An 18,483-nucleotide genomic window follows, 5' to 3' on the forward strand; every position below is an offset into this window, starting at 1 on the left:
TCATGTGACTATTTTACACTCATTGTTTGCGCCTGTTATTCACATCCACTGGAATGGCGCTTAAGACTTCAGAAAACCCCTCCAATTTATGCCTCCTTCAACCTTGGCCTCTCTCCCTTGACGTGGCATCGTCTGAGAGCTGAGCGAAGGTAGTAGTTATGTTCGTGCTGGAGGGCTGGTGAGCTCAATTCCACGGCTCCACTCTTACACGATCACAGGCTGAAGAAGAGAAACCGGTTGTCTTGTCCCCTCATTTTCTACAACTTTTTGTGTGCTTTTTTGGAGTGGATCGTCTATACTTTCACAATGTGGTGCGGCTCTGCTTTTTTTTTTACTCTTATATGGAGTGTATGGTTTGCTTGAGTGCAAATTTCCCTTTAAGTAGATGCACATGGACCTGCTACCTAGTCAGAAGATAACACATTTTAAAGGTCTCCATCTTTTTAAAAGGCAGGACACCATCAATTTCCACCCACTGGGGAAAAAAATGACAGAGATACAGTCAGGATGTAATTTTAGTTTTTTTAAGTTTTTTTTTTTTAAATGTATCCAGAGATCATGGGTGTTTCACTGACTTAGGGCCAATATGTTTAATATTCGTACTGTAGATATGACGACACCATATATTAGTGGTGGGTATTGGCAAGGACCTCATGATATGATACGTATCACGGTACTTGGATCGCAATGAATAGTATCCCAGTATCCTGATATATTGAGATTTTCTGTATAGTTCACTGAAAATACAAGTTTCTGTGTGTATGGACATCAGATGATATTGGAAACTTAGAGGACAAATGGAGTCAGAACTACTTGATTCCAAATATCCCTTTCTATTCACAATAGCTGTAAATGATGGCAATTTGCATGAAGAACACCATGAACCGCACTGAAGACGTGCAGTGTGCGTTAATCTGCTTGTCTCCCTGAACACATGTAGCATGGTTTAGTTGCTGTTCCCACCACACCTACCGGAGCAGAGGTGCAGAGGTCATATGCTGTCAGTCCCTCAAAACATGAATTAATTTTTGAAAATTGTCAATTTGAAGAGCTGTAAAATCAATATTGCATTGGGGAAAAAGTATTCCAATATACTACTACAATAGTTTTCCTACATACGGACATCATATACCTGTGTGCGCAGTAGAGTTTTGGACTTTTGATGTCCTGTAGGTGCAGTGCTGCAGGTCTCAGCACAGGCTCCTTCTTTATAAGTTCCCTCACCATTGTTTTTTGTTTGTAGTCTGAGTGGGTGCACTCTGAGGTCATAAAAGCAACCTGCAGGCATGGATATTTTCTTAATACATTTTCAGTATCCAATCTTTGGAAACACCCAGGCAAATTAGGACTAAGGATAACCATACATGCGAGCTGACCTTGCTTGCTGCCTTGGAAGAATAATATTATTGTTTATATTTCAAGAGTTAATGGAGGGTTAGGGGTAGTGTTACCCCCCATTCCATGCACCCCAGGTCCCTGCGGGCCCCCTCCCTGCCACGTGTCTCCAGAGGTCATTAGAAACAAATTACAAACAGGTCAGTGAGCTCCTCTCAGCCTGCAGGCAGACGTTGAGATTATAAGCAAACCACACCCTAACTAAACACACCTGCACCACCAGGACTACTGTACTTCATTCATATATAACTGGGCAAGCGATGAAACAAAACATAGAGTACAGCTAAGTATTCTGTTTCTAATCTACAGACCTACACTGAAGAAGCGTATAGAATACCATTACCTCGCTTTTCTCTAATAAATATAGCTAATTTAACTTCTTCAAGATCCAATTGGAGTAATTAAAGAAAGTGTAAAGGAGAGCAATGCTGTGGAAATTTGCACAAGACAATCACTGCACCAGATGAGGTTTTTGCAACCTATACAGCATGTGTATGCGTGTGGCAGGTGTACTATAGCTCCTGCAGCCAAAAACCAAACTGGTCTCAGGGCACTTAGCGACCTCGACAGATTAGAGGCTCTGAGCTCGGCTGTGTCCCGACGTTCAGGAAAGCACTGATGCTTTAGAAGCTTTACTGAAGCGTGAATATCTGTGTCCCACTGGACCCCGGCAACATCCTAGACAGACAGACCCCTCCTTACATGAACACATGCATCATCTCACTGGCGGGTCCCATCTGACCGGGTAACTAAATATTTAACAACATTTTAAAAGCACCCCCTCCACCCCCTTCTTTCCCTTTCCCTCTAGGGTGTCTGCCGTGTCCTGGAAATTTGAGAATTAAGCCATTCAGAAGTCTCTTGGCATTTCAAAAAACAGCATGTCACAATGTTCATCCATTCACCCACTCTCTATATACCTGCTCATCCTTCGCTGGGGTGCAGCTAGAGACTTTGCCACCTATCATAACCTTAATTCACTGCTTTTGTGTTTTCATATATTATCAGATATAGAAATGAGGATGAGAGTAAAATCTCAGACGACTTAATAGGTGGCATTGATATGAAGCATATGAATGACACGAGGCTACAGAGGAAGATCATTTAGAGATTGGCCAGGACATGAACTGGAGGTATATCTCTTCTCCTCTCCCTGCTCAGGTGGGATTACACAGCTAATTCCAGTGTCTTATCGACACCGAACCACAAGAATGTGAAGCATGTTCTTTTTTTCTTGAAATAGGAGAGATAGATAGATAGATAGATAGAGAGAGAGAGAGAGAGAGAGAGTTTGAAGGTGTGTGGACAATCTCTTAAGTCCACCTCCACGGACAGCAATGTGCCCCCCCCCTCCCACACGTGTCAATGACATCACAGGCCAGATGAAGAGTGAGACAGACAGAGAGAAATCAGGGTTTCCCCAACAATCTAAACCATATCAGATTATGACCTTCCTGTTTCAGATGGACAGCATACAATGAATGCATGGGTCAAATGTCCCTGATTCGCGTGGTCCTAAAGATATAATCTCCTCGTCCTTTCCTTCCTCTCATCCCCCACTTCTCCCGCTGCATTCCTGTCGTGCCTCAGGGAGACAGAGGGGGCCTCCAGGACAGATAAACAAAGACACACAACACACACAACACACTCACAATGGCACTGGCTGCAGCCATTGTCTGTGTGCACTCAGTAAAAAGACTTGGGGCTTGCATACCAAAAGGAACACAAATCCTCTTCTTTTTTTTTTTTCCACACACATTCAACCCCACTTTGTTTTACTTGGTGAAATAAGAGGTGAGTGTTTGCACTGACGCTGTTGTTGCTGTGGGCAATTTTCTCTTGCGACACCCTTTTGGATGCACAGATAAACAAGAAAAACTCAGCTTCGGACGGATTTAATCCGACTGATCCCAGGAGATTGCAAGTGAATTATAAAAAGCTTCAGAGCCAAAGTTGTTAGTGTGTCACGACAGGCCTGTGGTTGCTCTGTGCGTAATGGCTATGCAACACTGACATCTACTGGTAGAAGAAGACCATGACCACAACGTGTAAGGCAATCTAAAAATTGAGCTTTAACAAACTTTCCACTACAATAACACTCAATCACACCGAGTGTATTTGCCTTCCGTCGACTAAAACCGATATAACACACAATAGAGAAGGCATCTTATTTCAAGAGATCCAACAAAACATTTTCACTTCGATGATGAAATATTTTACCTATTACATACAAAAAGCAAGGTACTTTTGCTTGTAACTTGACAGTGTTTGGCTTTGTTAAATTTTGAGAGCAATAAATTTAGTTTTCAGTGTGCCTGCACTGTTGGACTTAACTCTCTAATCTCCAGATCGATGTACTTCCTGTTGATATCTGTTTTCATCTGCACAAAGATTCTCTAAATCCCATTTTCCTCACTGCCTCCCGCAGCCTCCACTTCCCTCCAGCTGTGTGGCCTACACTTCCGTGATGGTCAGGTTAATAGCCGGGCAACATAGCTTAGTGCTACATTAGCTCTCTAATCCCTCTTCTTTACTCCAGCTAACCTAACCTTGTGTATCTGGAGTCCATCTGACATGGATAACTGCTGGATTACAGCAGTCTGTCAGAGTTTAGAACTTAGAAAATGTGTGTGTGAAATAACCTTTGACACATAAGCAGCAAGGCTCGAAATTAAAAAAAAGACTCAATAAATATAAAGAAACAACATATGAATTCATTGCACACTCACTGAGGTGTAGTTGGTCTTGCCCATATTGTGGTTCTGGTTATGGTTGAGGTTCTGGTTCTCCTGCTCTCTGCACTGCAGCCCAGCCAAGTGTCTCTCCAGGGCTGCCCAGTCCATGGTTGGCAGAGGTTCTTCCTCTACACTCTCCTCCTCTCTGTATCCCCCCATACGACCCCCAGTCCCTCCGCTGCCTCCTCCTCCATCTCCTCCCCCACCACCTGCGCCAGTGCTGCGGCTTCCCCTGCCTTGACTGGAACTGCGGTGACTGAGCTTGGGAGTCCCTGTGCCCCCCTGTGGTGTACCGGGGGAGTGGAGCTGGTTGCTCCTGGGCAAAATCAGATTGCCATTCTGTTTAAGTTCCTCTGGGACAGCAGCGATAGACGTGGCAGTGCGTCCGCTGGGGGCCGGGATGGGCGGGACAGTCTTCACATCCTGGAATTCTTCAGCAAGGCTGCGGCTGTTCACTGTCTTCCTGTAGCCTCCACCAACCCCGTCAACCCCAACCATGCCTCCTCCTCCCTCTTCCTGACCAGGAGGCTGTGGAGAGGTGTAGTCCTCTCCATACTCACTCTCCCACTCCTCTATCACCTTCTTCTTATACTCTTGATAGTCCTCGTCCTCCTCATAGTCCTCTAATGTGACCAGATCCAGAGACGGGGAAGATTTGTAGTCCTCCAATGTGGGCAGGTCAGGAGAAGGGGAGCAAGGTGTAACCTTGTTGGAGTTGGACTCTGAGCTGGAGCGACTGGATGCATCACTCCCCAGGTCCATGCCATCCTCCCGGTAGTCCTGCACAGACACAGTGAAGTCATACCCAGTTAGTCAGGATGTAGACAGCGCAAGAGTTAAAAAGGCAAGTTGTACAGGGAGAAAGAGGAGAGAGGGAATGAGGAAGGGGAAGAAGGCAATGAAAAGAGAATTTAGGAAGTGTGTAGACTAAGATTAGTCACACAACTGTTGTGGTTTGAGACCAGCAACCACATAGGACTTCCTGTCCTGCAGGAACTTCCCTTTTGGACAGAATTTTAAGCCACTGACTCTCTTGGTGTACAGTTGCACAGATCCCCAGCTTCACAGTCTTGGCTTTGCTACATACATTCCTCTGTATTAATGAATGTTGTGTGGAATCCATGTGGCTGTGTGTAAGAATTAGGGCTGTCACAATTTCAGAATTTCCTTAGATTAATGTGGCCAAAGCAATTCACAATATACCAGAGCTTCACCGCCAACACCTACATCTGCACACTCACTGGGACAAAAAAACTGCTTGAAACTGACGGACGGTAAGTGTAGCATTGTCGTCTAACCTTGACCCGCCTGCTCCTGTGGAGGAGCACCCCCCCCCCCCCCAACCCCAACCCCTTGCTGATTAGTTCACAGGTAATGAAAATGTCTGTGCGGTTTACCACGTCCACAAATCTCCACCTGACCCGCGCCCCTTCTCGTGGAGGTATCAGTCACGGAGGAGGAAGTGAAAAACCACAACCCGAAAGTGTGTCAGCCACATGTAAATGAGAAATACAGCGTGAAGATATTTTATTACTGCTGAAGTAATTTTGCTTTCAGAGAAGAATCGTTTTCTCTTGCGGACCACACTGGTGCAGTGTTGACATCAGAAACCGTCTATTTTTCAGCGAAGCCATGGAAGTCAACACCTTGAGGAGAAATACTGGGAGACGCCGTCAGCTGATGAACTTGCATCTCTCCATGACCTGCTAACAGATCCTAGAGAACCCAAGTGGAGGTGCATGTTGCAGGCTTGAGGCTGATGAGTACAACAGAACCACAAATCCCTCCTTTGATTAGATCGTGACAACGGCGCTGTTAGAAGAGCACCGGTAACACACTGCCTGCCACCGGGGTCTCATCCCTGTATCGGATAAATATGGCAGATGAATGACCGGTATAAACTGTACCTGTTAGCCTTTAGTCTAGACTATAATGAAAACTGAATGACTCAGATAAATCTCTGACTATTGAGTTTCTTGGGATCATTTCCAACAATCTGTGCAGGTCCTTGACATGAAAACCTCCAGGAGCCCTTAAGGGTTTACAGCTGAGCGGGCACCAGCCTACTTACGGCCTAGCACTCCGAAATAGCTTCTAAAGCAAAGGAATGACTGCCGATTGGATTATTTGAACATAAATCGCTACAAAAATGCAACTGTGCTCATATTTCGCCATATGGAACAAATGCACCGGGAAACAAACCACAACCTTACCGACGTGCTCATCGAACGCGCTGGATCACCACACGGTCACCGGTGAACCAGCATGTCATCTTGGCTTTGTAACCCTTGAAGTGCTGAATAAACAAATCAAAAAAAAAAACCAAACAAACAAACAAAAAAAAAACACACAAAAAAAACCCGGGTGGGTTCTCCACTCTAAAGTGGGAAGACCGTTACAGTAACGTATCCAAGGCGACTGCGCTTGAAATTTCGTTCGGTTCCTTTCCTCTTTAAGTCCCGATTTATGCAGCCTCCAAAACAGCGTCTGTGTGCTCAAATATGATCACGACAATACACGCTGATCACATGAGCACGATTATAATAATGTAATCAGTTAAAGTGTCTGTGTATGAGAGAGAGAGAGGGAGAGAGAGAGAGAGGGAGGGAGAGAGAGAGGGGAAGGCGCTGAAAGACGGGATCCTGGAGCGGCAACGCTGATCCGCGGTGGGATTAACCGAAGCGCAGGCGGACCATACAGGCTGGATTTGGCCAACGAATAGGCTACATGCAAATTGACAGCTGCACCGGTCCCTCACCCGCAGCCGGGCGGTTGTTTGGGGGGGGGGGGGGGGGGGGGGCTTTAATTTACGTGAAAGACCTCACAACTAAACGGGTAAAAGGGCACCATCGCAAACGCCCAGCCTTTACGTGCATCCTGCGCGCTGAAAGTGGCCTTTTGCTCGCATGACAGCGTTCATCTGCTCACACACTCATTTACTCCAGGGTGGGTGAAATGACACGTTTTAAATCGGAGCTTCATAAACATATTGCGCATGTGTTTCTTCAATTTGCAGAGTCATTCTTGGGATGATGTAATGTTACCAAAAAGTCCCGGGAGGAACCTGGTATCCCTCTGGCAACAGCGGTGACAGAAACGCCCAATATGACACACATCACGGCGGATGACACCCACAACAGGGTCCAGACGCACTAAAGAGCAGTCGCCCATTATCGCCTTGAATAAAGCGCCCCCCACCCCCTCCCCCTCCGGGAGACGAGCTAAAAGTAGTCTGGATGCCATTTAAGCCAGGTTGTACTCACTGTCATCATCTTTGTCGCGTTCCCGCCGCGTCTCAAGACATTGTAAAGTGTCAATCACAGCTCTCGGGCAACAGAGATGGTGCTGACTTTGCTCACAGCGGCTTTATTCTAAGGGTGGGTGGCGGTGCTGGCTTCGCCGGAGAAATGACAGAAAGCCGGTTGACACACCAGTACAGTCATTGCTGTGCGTATGTGTGTGGACTCTATCCACCGTGGAGCAAACCGGAGTCCTGGTGACAGATAACGGGGATGGTTTTAAAAAATCCCAGCAGCTCCGGTCCGCGTCAGAGAGATGCCCTGCCAGCCTGCGCTCCTCCGTCAGCTGGAGAGAAAGAAGTCGGACTGAAGTGCGTCTCGGTATATTATGACCTCACACCAAACCGGCGTCCTTTCCACCTCAGTTATGAGACATAAACTGCATCTATCCACGCAGCGAGCACATCCCTGCTCCTTCAGGTTGTGTGTTCGAGGCTGCTCTCCTGTAATAAGTCTCTCTCTGTCGCAGCCCGCATCTCTGAGGAGAAAGTGACGACGAGACTGAAGACAACCAAAGCCCAACCTTCTGTACCCACTGACCTTGCAAATGGCAGCGTGGGAGGGAGAGCGAGGGATAGAGAGAGAGAGGGAGAGAGAGAGAGGGAGAGAGAGCGAGAGAGGGGGGGCAGAAAGAGAGGGGCGAAACTATTTAGGTGAATTATTAAACACACTTCTGGTGTTCTGAATTTAGAATATTTCCAGACCTGCAGCAGAATCTCAGTGATACCAAGGGCACATCTGCTGCTACACCTGCTACTGGGCTTCACTATATTGAAACGATGCTTTGATTTTTTTCCTCTTCCACTGAATAACAAGTTTCCCTATTTAGATGTACAATCAGCACTAGAAGGTTCCACATGATCACTTGGTATTGAACAGTTTTATGATGTGTTCAGGTAAACATGAGAAACCTCCTAGTGCTGATTGCACATTCGTGACCATTAACGTCTTTCTGTTTCAAATATTAAGAAGCTACACATCGAAATGGAAATTATATTCAATTGCTGTAAAGTTGACATGATGAGTTGATTAATCAAAAGAAAAAGCACATATTTGGTAGTAACTTGGTAATTTTTCATCAAAAATGCTGCGATGATTTCAGCTTCTTAAATGTGGAGGCAGAAAATGGACAGAGGGGTTAGGGGGTAAAACCGAATACCCGAATCCTACTTTTTAAATTCACACACACACACACACACACACACACACACACACACACACACACACACACACACACACACACACACACACACACACACACACACGGATGGTAGCTACAGTGTCAGAGCTAAGGAAGGGTTAACCCCAACATGCCATGATAGCTTCATGTTGCATTTGTTTCTACTTGTAGCAGCTGGTATTTTACATGTTCTGAAATGGAGATCAAGTTAAATGTGAGTCATAAACCATTTGCATGAACAGAAGGACTCAATCATTTAAAAAAAAAACCCGAATTAGGAATTGAATCAGCGTCTCTTGAGTGATAAACCAAACATTTCGAAAGAGTTGCCGCGAATCTGAGTCACTCACAACTTTCTCTGCTCTGCACGAGCGGCTGGGCGCAGCCTAGATTTGTAGTTGTTTGAAGGATGGGAGCTGTTCTCGGATATGGCTGAATGTATAATAGCAGCACAAAGGAGTTCATCCATGTAATAACACAGCAGCACTTCAAAGACCCCTGGCCGGGCCTCTCCTTACATTACAGGAGGGACAGAACTAGTGAGGATCTCCCCAAAGAGACGGCAGCGGGAGCCTGGTCTATTGCTACCACTCCATTCCCCACCACTGCTTTCAACTCTCTTATCAGCCTTTCCACTCCTCCCCAGTTCCCCTAACATAAATCGGTCATAAGTGAAATGAAGAGTTGTAGAGTTAACTGAATGCCTTTGAGGAGGATGAGGCCTTTTTGTTTTTGTTTTTTGTTTTTTTTGGTTGTAATCTTAACAGAGAAGTCGGGACTGACAGGCGCTCTCCAGGCAATTAACTCATCCTTAACTTGTCAACGGGAGGCAAATACGTTGAGGTCACTCTTGCTCTAGCATGCATGTGCACACAGTTTCTTCTTTTAGGGGAGTTGCAATAAAAGCAACAACCGGCAGGGTGTCAAGCGGCGGAAGCTCCGTGATGCAAGACTTCTTGATGATGACTTTACTCTTTTTTCTGGTAGAAGAGTAGAAAGTTCACCTCTCAACCATTCTCACCAAAAGGCAGATGTGGTGTCCATCAAACTGACATTCAGTAGGATTTACTCACCGAAGGGCAGAAATATGGAAACACATCTCAGTATCGGTGTACAGTATCTGGCAAAGCTTTGCTTTGCCTGTGCAATGGTCCATCCAGAGCAGCTATCTAGCAGGAATCACTGAGGGCCCATTACTGACAGAGAGATAAGGCCAGAGAAATGAATGCCCCTCAGATAATACTGAAAAGTCAGGGAACATCTTCCTCTGCGTATATCTGTCTCACAGACGTTTAAAAAAAAACACGGAGCTGCTGACAGTTGGTAAGAAATTGAAACTGTCTCTGTCTTGTCAAGAACTCACTGACTCTAACGGAGAGACACCAAAAGTGACCTTGGAGGATTCGCTCTCTTTCTCTCTGTTACTCTCTATCTCTCACCTTGAAACAAGACTCAGTCCAAACCAGACCACAGAAAATGAAGCATCACAAACATGACTGTGGTACAAGGCCAAGCCTGCAGATGGGAAATGTCCTGCCTGGATATGAGAGCCATGGCACCACAAGAAGCCAGACAACAGACTCTATCACTCTCTACATGCCCGATCAAGATTCAGCATTAAGCTGGTCACCGCAAAATGATTAGTTTCAATGTCTTTAACATATAATAATCCCAAGAGGAGTCCTATGTAATTGGCGAACACTGACATGTAAATAAAAGCTGTGTCTTGTCTCAATGATCCCACAGACATAACATAATCTTGTGAGCATCACCTTGGTAAAAAAGTCATAAAATGGTCTTTGTTTGTGTAATTATCACCAAGGTTATGCATCATTTACTGTACAATTACAATTTAACCCTTCTGGATAAACCAAATGTGCTGACTTTTGTCAGAAGAGTGCTCACATTTCCTTCTGATAGCAAAAGATTGATTGACAACATGAACAAGGTTGAAAGGGAAACTCTTCAGATACACACAGCGAACAATTTCAATCACTGTGAATGAACAAACAGTAACATGGTTGCATGAGAACAGGATTTGGCGACGAGGTAAGGTAAAATTGAAGTTTCCCTTTCACAACCCATACATGCATAGTCCTCATACATCCTGCTGTGTTCATGTACAAGTACAGACATTGGCATAGATCATCCATCCATCCATTTTCTACCACTTATCCTGTTAAGGGTCACGGGGGGGGGGGGGGGGGCTGGTGCCTATCCCAGTGGCTTTCGGGCGAGAGGTGGGGTTCACCCTGGACAGGTCACCAGTCCATCACAGGGCCAACACATAGAGACAGACAACCATTCACACTCACAGTCACACCTACGGTCAATTTAGAGTATCAATCAGCCTCGTCCCCTCTTGATGTCTTTGGACTGTGGGAGGAAGCTGGAGTACCAGAGAGAACCCACACAGGAACAGGGAGAACATGGAGACTCACACAGAAAGATCCTGTGCTGGAGCCGGGGCCCGAACCCGAAACCTTCTTGCTGTGAGGTGACAGTGCTGACCACTGCACCACCGTGCCGCCCTGGTATAGATCATGATTCAGTACATTTTCTGGAAAATCAATTAAGAAATTGCTAATGAGTAAAAATGTCTGCAATCGGTTCATTTATCAAATTAACCCCCTTCAGTCGTTCTAATCATTGATGACTGAAAAAAAACCCACTCACCTTGATCAATATGTCAGTAACAGATTTCGAGACATATCTACTGAAAAATGAAAAACATGTTATGAATTCAAACTCCGTTTTGCTTTTTCATTTGGTGCTATAACTCTGTCATTACAGCAGCCTACATATTCAAAGAGCCCAGTTTGTGCTGGAAAAATAAGATTCTAGTTCCATCAGCATCTTACAGAAATGAATTCATGAATAGCAAGAAATCAGAATCTTCCATTCACTGAAAGAGTGGCCAAGATAAACGACATTTCTTCTTCATGTGGAATCACATATTGCCAAAATGTCCACAGGGACAAAACTGACCTGTTATTATTGAAGGCACTTTTCTATCATCATACATTATGTATATAATCCTTTTTTTTTTAAATCACAAGAGGACATGAAATATTTTTCCTCACATTTGTTGAAAAATTTACACCCTTAAGCTATATAAAATCAGCCTGAGCCTTGAGACAGCTGCAGCCGGATGCAGACTGTTGATGATGAATAGAGATGTCAGATGGCCACAATAGAGGTCGGATCCTTAACTGGCTGACTGACCTGCCTTTCTTAATAGAATGGGTGGCCAAACCATTGAGACAAGCCATCAATCTCCTTCCCAAACACAATGATGATTTACTCCATTCTAGTCAATGGGTGAGTGCTGAGAACGTGAACAAAGAGTTTGGAGGTTTTCTTTCATTTCCTCTGCAGTTCTATGCAAGCGTAGGCAATGTACATCTGTGTCTGATATTTATTCATATGCAGTGATGCATCACTATGTATCTTTGTAGCGCTTTTTTTAATTGTATTTACACGCTCAGTTGAAACCTCACTCCTTAAGTTAGACTGCACCATGAATACCTGACGTTAATATATTGATCTTCCTATCCATACCATATATCCAGCCACCGATTCCACTTGCTAACGAAGTGTGAAATGAATTGTGAGAGCAACATCTTGCCCAGTGTTATACAAGCACTCACAGCTATTAGACCCATTTAAATGGGAGGCACGTTGGGCTCCAGTCTGCAGTATGTGCAGAGTACAGCTTGTCATGCCATGACGACAGACTCGCCAAATTTGTTTTATCTCACTAAGTTCATAGAAGCTAAATGGATTGCTCCGTGGTAGACAGCTTTCAAATAGCTTAGCATTCATTAAGAAACCTTAAACCCAACTAGCAATTACAGACGGACCAAGATATGTCCCTTTATGAAGAGGACAGAGAGCAAACAGATATATGTGATGAAAGACTAAGGGGGAGGAGGAAGAGAAAAAGAGTCATTCACCTTATTTCGCCCCACCCTGTTTTAAATCTGCGCTAGGACAAAATAACTTGTGATAATCAATAGGTCACTGTCTTTAGTCTGTTTTATCAGTGCTACCAAGCTAAGACACACAGCAACGCTACAGCATTTATATTAAAATGGGAACACACAACAACCGACAAAAGAAGTTCACATGTCATCATGTTTCATCATCAATGCAGTTTTGTTGTGGGAGGATGACATGTGGGAGTGGCCAGCGGTAAGTTATGGGGACATCTTCCACTACCTCATCCTGTCTTCAGGAAGTGATGGAGTGGCCATGAAAAACCAATTATAAAAGTACCGAAGTGTATCAGTATTTACGTAGTGGAAAGGTTGGTCATATACGGAGAGAGATTAATTTTTTTGAAGGCAGACATGACTCTTAGCCAGTCAACCAGCGCAAACCACTTGGCGTGGGTGTTGCTGAGCAACCAGGGATCAGTGGGAACTCCTGGCTGTTCCTTCCATTGCACTGCTCCTCATCTTTGGGAGGTGGGAGAAGGTTGTCTGTTGCTCCACAACATTCCAGCCTCTCCGCTTTAAGTATGAAATACCGTTGTTTCTTTAAAAAATTAGTCCCGTTACCTTATTCTTTTAACGAGCAAGCTGCTAAATAGAGGAAGAAGGTCATAAACAATGGTTCTTTGGCTCTGAAATGGAAGTTAGAAGACAAAATAACGTAATATGTCGGTACCCAAGTTCCATCAAAAAAATAAGATGAGTAAGGAAGTTGTGGAAAACGTAAATATTGCTAATGATAATGCTAACAATAGTAAGAGAAATGATCAATTGCAACAAGTAGAAACAGTCCTGTTCCCGCTGACAAAAATCATGCTGTCTTAGACAATATTTAAAAGTGAGGGGGTGATTATGATCACAAGCTTGATGGATCCAAACAAATAAAGTCAGGACACATTTATTTACAAAATAAAAGAGTAAAGCCTCCATGGAAACTAAATTCAGACCCAAGATCCCCAGGAGACTCCAAGCAGCAGAGTAGCAAAAAGTCAGTCAAGACCTAATGAAGTTATGTCCAGTGTAACTGCTGTGACAGGAGATCTTATCGCCTGCCAGAGTGAAGTGCCGGAACCTACTCCAGACCCATTTTGTCAGCAGCACAGTTGTGCTAATTAGAGCAAAGAAAGGAAGCATTGTAATCTGTTCAATTAGTCCAGCCTGCAGAGGCATCCTGTGGGGCCAAGGAGAGATTCAACTTTTAACTGTGTGCTCTTATTGTAGTCCATTTTTAAAAATCTCAAGGGAGGCCATGTTGAAATTTCTAAAGCTTTACTATTCATTTTCAAATATCTCAATACGATAGCCTGTTATTGTTATAAGTTTCTTAACCTGTAAAAACCTTCTGCTCTTGATTAAAAATGCAGCAGAGATCATACGGTCTCAAAGAAACAGACACTGGGAGTGTGTCAGGTCTCAATCCCCGGCTCCTCAGCTGCCTGCCTGGCACTCCTCCACGGCTGCTTCTGTGCCCTGTCAGCAGTTTCACCAGGCAGAGATATGCATCCACCCTGCCCTGAGCCCAGCTCCGCTCTGCGCCATGCAGTGTGTAGACGATTTACTGCACACACCAAATTGGATCACTTCTCTAGTGTTTTGTGCAGGACTTGCACCTGCTGTTCTCTACTTTCTCTCATAAACGACTAAATGTCCAGAGATTGGTGGGGATGAGAGATAGGAGGCAGTGTGGGTTGATTTAAGGAGTAAATTAAACCAGCGAAGACTAAATGAGATAGAGGAAGACAGGAAAAGGGTTGATGGTGGATTTGAAAAAAAAAAAGAGACGCTCCTCTGCCTTTGCAACATGTCTTTGATGAGATTCCACCGCTGTTGGTGGAAAGTAGAACATCACACTGCATTCAGGTGAAAGAACCAGCCCAGCATCTATACAGTACAGTCAATGATTAACTACTGCTAGCAAAGTTTGACCTCACAGGCACCCATGTAGCCTGCCAAGTTGCCACACAATGTTAAGGTTCAGCCCAATTTGACATCTGATCAACTGTGACGGGCTTGAGCGACAACTCCAGGTTATAACAGAGTTGGTGTGTCCATATTTTCAGGTAAAATGTGTGCGTTTGTGAACTCCGAGGGACCCTGGCAGGTGATGGGATGCTGTCGAAATTGATTATTGATCCTGAACTGCCCGATGTGAGATACCTATCCATCTCAGACATGACCGCATAACTCACCATCACAGATTGCACAAGAAAACCAGAAGAATAACTGTGTCTTCACACCAGCAGCACCCTTGCTAGCTGTCTCTTGCGGCTAGAATATTTAACATCCCTGTAACCAAACAGAAACATCAATATTGGATGATTCTCTAAAACCCTGGATTATGTTTGATGCCTAGGTTTTATAGATTATTTATTTCTGCGTGCCATGGTCACCAACCAGGCCCTTTATTTCTCCCACAGCACAAAAGATCTCAAAAGATGCACTTCCTCCAGAATCGGCTCTAAATTCTGCATATAAAACAATCTTTTTTCATCTTATTCTTTTCTAAAAATCGGATGAAATGTTCTCAAACTCCATAATGTCAGCTTTACGTAAACTGAAGTACCAACCAATTTCAGCCAAAACTTGGTCATACGAGCATGAGAGGCTAATGCTATTGGCTAATGCGATACATCCCTCCCTCCCTTACTAATTTCTACAGGAAACAGGAAAAATAACACTCTGCTGGGCTTTAATGTTGTTTTTCTTTTAATTTACCCCCCCATCAAGGGAATTTTGAGCAATAATGAGAGGGGGATAGCTCATCCTGAAGGAGGTGATAAGGCCCCCTCCAAACTGTGTTCTGTGCCAAAGTGTCTGAGATGACATCCTCTCTCTTTCCATCCAGACTGGTGCTGACAGCAGGTTCATCTCTGCTGGGGTGGCTGGTTGCCATTATGTCTCTCTCTTTCTCAGTGGAACAAACTGCATTTCCTTTTTATCACAAATATTTAGATTCCATTGATCATTATTGTACAAGAGCTGCATGCTCAACCCTCACTGGTGAACAATGAGGACCAAGTTAGTGCTGGTAGTTTGTTTCATTAATAAATGACTGGTAATTAAACCAAACCAGCATTTTGTACAAATTCTTCCAATCTATTCACTGATTCCTCTGCTATCCATGTGCCGTGGTCATGGATTAACTCTAATCACTGCTGTTGTATTATGTAATCCACTTGAAAAAGAAAGCTTTTATGATTTAAACTGCTATAATCTGATCTCATTTCCACCACTCTCTCCTCAATTACTTCATCATTTAGCTAATCTCTGAATTCCTGCCCCGTAGAAGAGCGTGAATAGTGGAATAAAATGATCCTGATCTGGAATTTGTAACTTTTTTCAAAAAAATTAATAAAAATCTTTAAATCATTTACAACATTGGAATATAGTTGTACACGTGAACTAACTGTACTGTAATGTACTGTTGGAATGTTATTCGGGAGAACATTCTGGAAAATTCACAATTTGTTACTTTTCCAAAGTTAATAAAATCCTGGAGGGAGTGTTTTCATTTGACCTTTGGGGTGTTTCAAATTGATGTGACCACAAAAAACAAAGCAAAACAAGATGGAACGTCCACTTAAAATCCTAAACGTTCAATCTGGATGACCAATAAATGACCATATGGGATCATTTTCATTATCTCCCACATGTCCTCTTTTTCCTGTTACAATTTTCCTTCTATGATTTAATATATTATCCAACTCAAATTATTTTGAGACCCCCTGTTGTTTCTCAAGGCATCTACATTCATTACCCACTAATTTATACATTTTTTTCCCTTTAAATTGTCATGTATTTGAATAAAATCCACCACTAGTTCATCTTCAAGGGCCCCATTCCTCTCTTTTCCCTTCTCACTTACTACTTTTATATTCTACATTCAACGTCTCTCTTTTTCTTTCACCTCTAGGCTCTATGTGCCATCTCGGATGCTCGATTCAGCATCAGAGGGAGCTGCTGAAGAGGCTTGGAGGCTAAATCGGCATGAGGGCATCAAGCCCACAGCAAACTGGCAGAGATTTGGGGGTGGGGTGGAGTGGGGGTTTCATCAACTGAACACTGAAAAACCCTCCCTGACAAAAGGAATCAGACTGCAAATGGACCTTGCAATAGTGTGTGTTGAATCATTCAAGAGCTAAACAACAGGGTAGCACATCATTATAGATGATAAACAGCATGTACGTGTGTGTGTGTGTGTGTGTGTGTGTGTGTGTGTGTGTGTGTGTGTGTGTGTGTGTGTTCTGTCTTTTGCAGGACCTTGCAACTTTGTGTTACATTTAACAAAATGCAAGCAGGTCCAGAGAAATAACATGGAGCAATGTAAAAGCACTCAGATGCATTCTGATTGTGCTACTTCGCATGAAAGACATGTAAAGGTGAGTTTGTGAGAGAAGGATCTGCCACATGGATGCTGTGCGAAGGCCTTAAACTGCTGATATCATTTTTACTATCATTTTAATCATCATTCATCATTAAATGCACTAAATTAGGGTTTGTTTGCATGTGTGTTATGTAGGAAGGTGAGATGAGGTAGGAGGTAAAGACAATACCAGGCTGCATTCATTTTTATGTAAACATGCTGCAATTTTAATGGAAGCTAACGTCCTTAGCAACCCCCAAGTGAGGAAAGGGGATGGAGAAGAGGGAGGATGTGGGAGGCTTTCAGACCACTTTGCTCCTTTGAATCAGTCAATTTTGCCCCGCTTTTCCCATCCTCCCTCTCTCCACATCTGCCCATCTACTTTCACCTAAGGTCTACTCATGCATGTTATCACTAAGCTGGCAGCGCTGTTGGTGGGGAGTGTGATGGGGGGAGGGGGGAGGGGACTACAGAGGAATTCGTAGTCCCAAAATACTACCCCAGTCTCTCCACTGGGCCATCTCCATTTTCTCCCATCCACCACAGTTGTCCTTCCATCTCACATTGTCCGCATCAGTATCCATTCCCTGCATTAATTTATGTACCATATCCTCTCCTCTACACTCCTTTCCTCTCCTTTCCCTTCCTCTCCTCTATTCTCCTCTCCTCTCCCTCTTCTTCTCCTTGTCCTCTACTCTCCACAGTGACAGGCCGGCTGTGTTCTGTGAGCTGGAAAAACTCTCCGATAAGCAGCGAGGACTTCAAACAGGTGTGACAGGTTTCGATTTCTCACACAACCAACTGACTCCTTCCCCTCCAGCGGAACCGAAATACTGCAACTAAATCCACAATCCTGCACCCTCACCTGCTGCTGGCGCTCCATTATATGCCCCCGCAGTTTCAATGCCACATCAGGCCAAATTCCGCATACGAGCGCCTCCAGTTGCCAATTGATTGTGCAATGACAAGCTTGCATTACCATTCAGCAGCCCCTCTGAGCGACTCTGTATGAATGGACAATCTGATTGAGTGAGCATCAGCACTGGGCACAAATAGACTGCCGTGCGTATATAGCGCATGTTTGTTCACATCAATGTTGGCAAACGTTCCCTTAAAAGTTTTGCTGTCCTCTTACAGGAACTATTTGTTTTGTTTTTATTCTGTTCATACATGCACAACTATTATCAAATGTTCTAGTTGGAATATATGGCAGATCCTGAAGTAATTAATGATCATCCATCCAGCCAGCCAAATTATTTGTTACCAGTTGTGATCATGACAATGGGATATGAAAAACGTGTCTCGGTGTGAGTCTCTCTTTTCATTTAATACAGTTAACTGTGAGATTTTGCAGCAGCTAGTGCCACTTGTGCATGATTTAGTCAAGGGAACCATTGTGTGGATCATTGTGTGTTATGGTGCTGCACTCTGGCGCGGTGCTCTATCCGGATCAATGTGGCGGTTGAGAAGCTGTAGTGAAAGACAGTTACTGCACTGGTAAATATCACCCATTAAT

At 44.1% G+C, this 18,483-nt stretch overlaps 1 protein-coding gene across 2 annotated transcripts in view; it reads right to left on the reverse strand.

Annotated features, from left to right (window-relative positions):
- schip1 (schwannomin interacting protein 1) overlaps nucleotides 1–18,483 on the reverse strand; it is a 218,425-nt gene that overhangs the window by 31,172 nt on the left and 168,770 nt on the right. For both annotated transcript variants that reach the window (XM_086216328.1, XM_086216329.1), the window contains exon 9: nucleotides 4,125–4,910. In XM_086216328.1, coding sequence (XP_086072454.1) covers nucleotides 4,125–4,910 — 786 coding nt within the window. The remainder of the gene's footprint in view (nucleotides 1–4,124; nucleotides 4,911–18,483) is intronic.

This window comes from Aulostomus chinensis, chromosome 10 (genome assembly GCF_037954235.1).
Source record: "Aulostomus chinensis isolate RoL2024-O1b breed Wild chromosome 10, RoL_Achi_v1.0, whole genome shotgun sequence".
Taxonomy (NCBI): domain Eukaryota; kingdom Metazoa; phylum Chordata; class Actinopteri; order Syngnathiformes; family Aulostomidae; genus Aulostomus; species Aulostomus chinensis.